The 3,332-nt window shown below is 36.7% G+C and overlaps 1 protein-coding gene across 1 annotated transcript; it reads right to left on the bottom strand.

Moving 5' to 3' along the window:
- Nucleotides 1-420: 420 nt before the first annotated feature.
- Nucleotides 421-2,899, bottom strand: LOC114740254 (endonuclease MutS2-like). Its single transcript, XM_028928374.1, has 5 exons — nt 2,733-2,899; nt 2,131-2,234; nt 1,714-1,784; nt 1,094-1,388; nt 421-456 (listed from the first exon to the last, which is right to left on the bottom strand). The coding sequence occupies exons 1-5, from the start codon at nt 2,821-2,823 to the stop codon at nt 421-423; spliced, it is 597 nt and encodes a 198-aa protein (XP_028784207.1). The 5' UTR covers nt 2,824-2,899.
- Between the last annotated feature and the right edge of the window lie 433 nt (nt 2,900-3,332).

The following is a 3,332-nucleotide window of genomic DNA, read 5'->3' on the forward strand; positions in this document are numbered from 1 at the left end:
TAAGACCCATTTACCATATTTATTAATTTTCTCTAAATTACCCTTATTGATATTCCCTCAACCATAATTAAATAGAAGAAGAAGATAAAGTATTAAGAAAGATGATTATGGTATCTTAAGAAAAATGTGTCACATTTATTATAATTAACGAACTTACCTAACTTTTTTAATGTGATCAAATTAGTTAAATGAGTCTTGAAAAAAGGAGAAGAAGAGTATTAGCTCAATTATAAATCGAGCCTCTGTAAAACGATGTTCTTGCAAAGCTCCTCCGTTTATTGACTGGGAGAACGTTGGAGGATTGTACCACCAGTCCCACTAATTAAACAGAGAAGACAAATAAAGCGATCATAATTATAGCATTCTGGATTGACCTTCAATAATCTTTTAGGGGCAAAACTACAAAGCACTTCCGTCTTCTCAGTGACTCCAATTGCGAATTCTTGCCAGTGCGCTCTAGCAAGAATCAAAAGCAGCAAAACAGTTTAATATTCATCTGCTCCAATCATGACAGAAAGATTTCCGAAGGCCAATTAGAAAATTTCTTTTGAGTTGTTGGCATTGATTCAGCCCGCACCATGTATATACCGCACCAAAACCATGCTTCTTGATTCGTCTTGGCAAACTTTCTGAAGATTCCCCTTTGACATCATAAAAAACAGAAGGGAGCAGTTTTCATATAAGCCTTGACTTTAGATAGAATAGAACAAGTCAGAAGTATCCTGCAGAAGTTTCATAGAAAGGAGGACAAACTGCATAAAATTAGGGGCACACAAATATACCGCCTGCGTGGAATAAGCAAATAATTGAACATACGTTAAATTCCCAGCCCCTCATCATTTTCATTTTAGCGAGAGAAATGATTTTCCAACTAATAGCAAAGCCAACTTGGGAAGCCTAGACTTCTCTGCATCATTAAGAGGTGAATGGCAATGGTGACTAGTGATCGAAAATCTTTCTTTCTTATGCAAACATGGGATATTATTAATACAACATAAATGAGAATTTCCCAACTGCAAGGAATTAAATTTGGCCAAAGAATAAAGTACCAGAGTTCCGATTCCTCTTATCTGTCTTATTTCTTACTGCATACCTGCCAATGTTCCAATGTTCTGCATTCCCATCTGCAACCGCAGTAGTAGATTCTGTTATCTGTTGATTTATGTTGGTAATTGGCAACTGATGACTGAGGGACCTTATCGGCTTTATTGGGCTGCAAAACTTGTCTTGGAGATGTACGCAGCTGCCGCACTCTCTTGTGAAGGATGGACCGTGCCATAGCTGCAGCCTCAGATATATTTTGTATCTTTCTAACTCGTACATTAGCACTGTGCTCCGTGATCTTCCTATTGGAGTCCAACAAACTATCATGAAGATCTCTAGATTGCCTTCAATTACAATCATAAAGAGGTTATGTAAGCTAAGAACTAACAGTAGCTTGCTAGCTGCTCCAAAAATATGGTGATTTATGCTAATTGTTGTCTGCGTGCATTAGCTATCGGTTCACGGGGGTAATATGCCATTGTAGAACATCACCCTACAAATAATGAACAGGTAACATGACAAAGTCCTCCTCCTCCCCTTTGACCAAACAGCTAAGAACTGACAGTTGCTTGCTAGCTTACCTCCCTTTGAATTACACAATGAATGAATGTCTTTAGGCTAAAACATGCAATTTAGAAGTAACCATTTCAAGAGCAAACAGAGGCTTACATCAGATAATTATGTGCTTCATCTAATAGCTCTTGATAATCTTGTTTATACTTCTCCATATCAGTTATTACCTGCACAGAAAAGAAATAGATCAAATAGGTGCGGAAGCCTGGAAATCCATTGCATTGATTAAGTTGTAATTGTTGATAGCAAATAACCGCAGCTAATGACCGACTTACGTAACTCCTAATTGCGTCACCATCAACAAGCGTTACTAAATATTTATCTATTTTCTAATCTTATCTAATTGACTTTGGTTTTTGACATGGCCCCATAATTAAAACAACAGCATGCAGACTGAAAGCATGCAAGTTCAAAATAAAACACACTGGACCGGACATTGAAAGCCATATTCCTTTCATTAAACTACAACATACATACAATAAAACAACTTGTTATGCAGCATTAAACATGTACCTCATCTATCTCTGCACTAGCAGTACCATACAATTTACGTGCAGCATCTACAACAATAGACGGAAGTCCCAATCTCTCAGCTATATTAATTGCATTTGAGCGCCCTGCAAAGAGAATCTATTTTTAATTAGTGTAATTCCAGCAGATATGATGTCAGCTATCATTTACAACAAATCCATAAACATTTGCATGGTAAGAAACAAGGGCAGTTCTATTCAGTACTTAGAGATTACACCAAGGAATCTCACTCTTCTCAATCATAAGAAAATAATATCTTTTCCTTTGTGTAAGAACTAAAGGGAACCTTTTTGGTCCCTTTTTTCCCTTCAGGTCAGAAACTTTATTTGCTTTCTTTATGTCACTACACCTACAGATAACTTTCATAAGGCCCAGACGCTGTATTAACAAAGTCCTTTCTCAGCCAATTCCCTTTGTAGGGCCTTTTTCTGCGGGTCAAAACCACACCCACAAACAATGTAAAGAGGGTAGATGAAGTAAAATAGAAAAATGAGAAAGGACGGACATAGACAATCCAGAAAGAATGCATCCATCAATAAACTCGTAATTTTCATGATATTATTCATATATAAGAAGGTTCTGACCAGGTACTCCCCAGAGAATCTTGTACGTTGGCTTCAGGTTCACTTCATCAAATTCCATGCATGCATTCTCAAAGACCTCATTGCTGCTCATGAAATCAAGATTTGAGACAAGATGTACTCAAGTATCAGAAATCAGAAAGAACGAAAGTATAACTTCATAATAAATCTAATGCTGCAAATTCTTCACCACAAAAAAAAAAAAAAAAAAAACTGTAAATTCAAAGACCAATGCATATATAAATTTTGCTACAATTGCATTCGTGTTTGCTCACAAGTAATCTTTAAAATGTAGCTGGCAGAAAACTGACATATGACATAATCTTCACCAATCCTTCCATTGTCTACATAGAGCATGTCCTTTTAAGTTTTATCTACATCCTTTTTATGGAATGCCTGTATTTCAGGGTTTTCAGTTCCCCATGGTGAGTTGTAGCCATTGTCAACAAAGAACCATCTATGGCAAAAGACTGCAATAATGCCATGCCCAGTGCAGCTCCCTCAAGAGGGTTTTTTCCAGCACCAACCTAAATAAATGTGATAAAAGGACCATCAATCATGTGCATATATGACATATTTATCGAACTGTTTTTCAAGCACATT

Source organism: Neltuma alba, unplaced genomic scaffold (genome assembly GCF_004799145.2).
Source record: "Neltuma alba isolate B1F8T4 unplaced genomic scaffold, ASM479914v2 tig00003082_pilon, whole genome shotgun sequence".
NCBI lineage: Eukaryota > Viridiplantae > Streptophyta > Magnoliopsida > Fabales > Fabaceae > Neltuma > Neltuma alba.

Excerpts from the sequence above, each read along its gene's own strand:
- LOC114740254 (XM_028928374.1), bottom strand. The coding sequence starts at position 2,823 with ATGAGCAGCAATGAGGTCTTTGAGAATGCATGCATGGAATTTGATGAA. Across the intron at positions 2,235-2,732 it reads GATTCTCTGGGGAGTACCTG|GGCGCTCAAATGCAATTAAT; the intron begins GTCAGAACCTTC and ends TTCTCTTTGCAG. Across the intron at positions 1,785-2,130 it reads CTAGTGCAGAGATAGATGAG|GTAATAACTGATATGGAGAA; the intron begins GTACATGTTTAA and ends TTTTCTGTGCAG.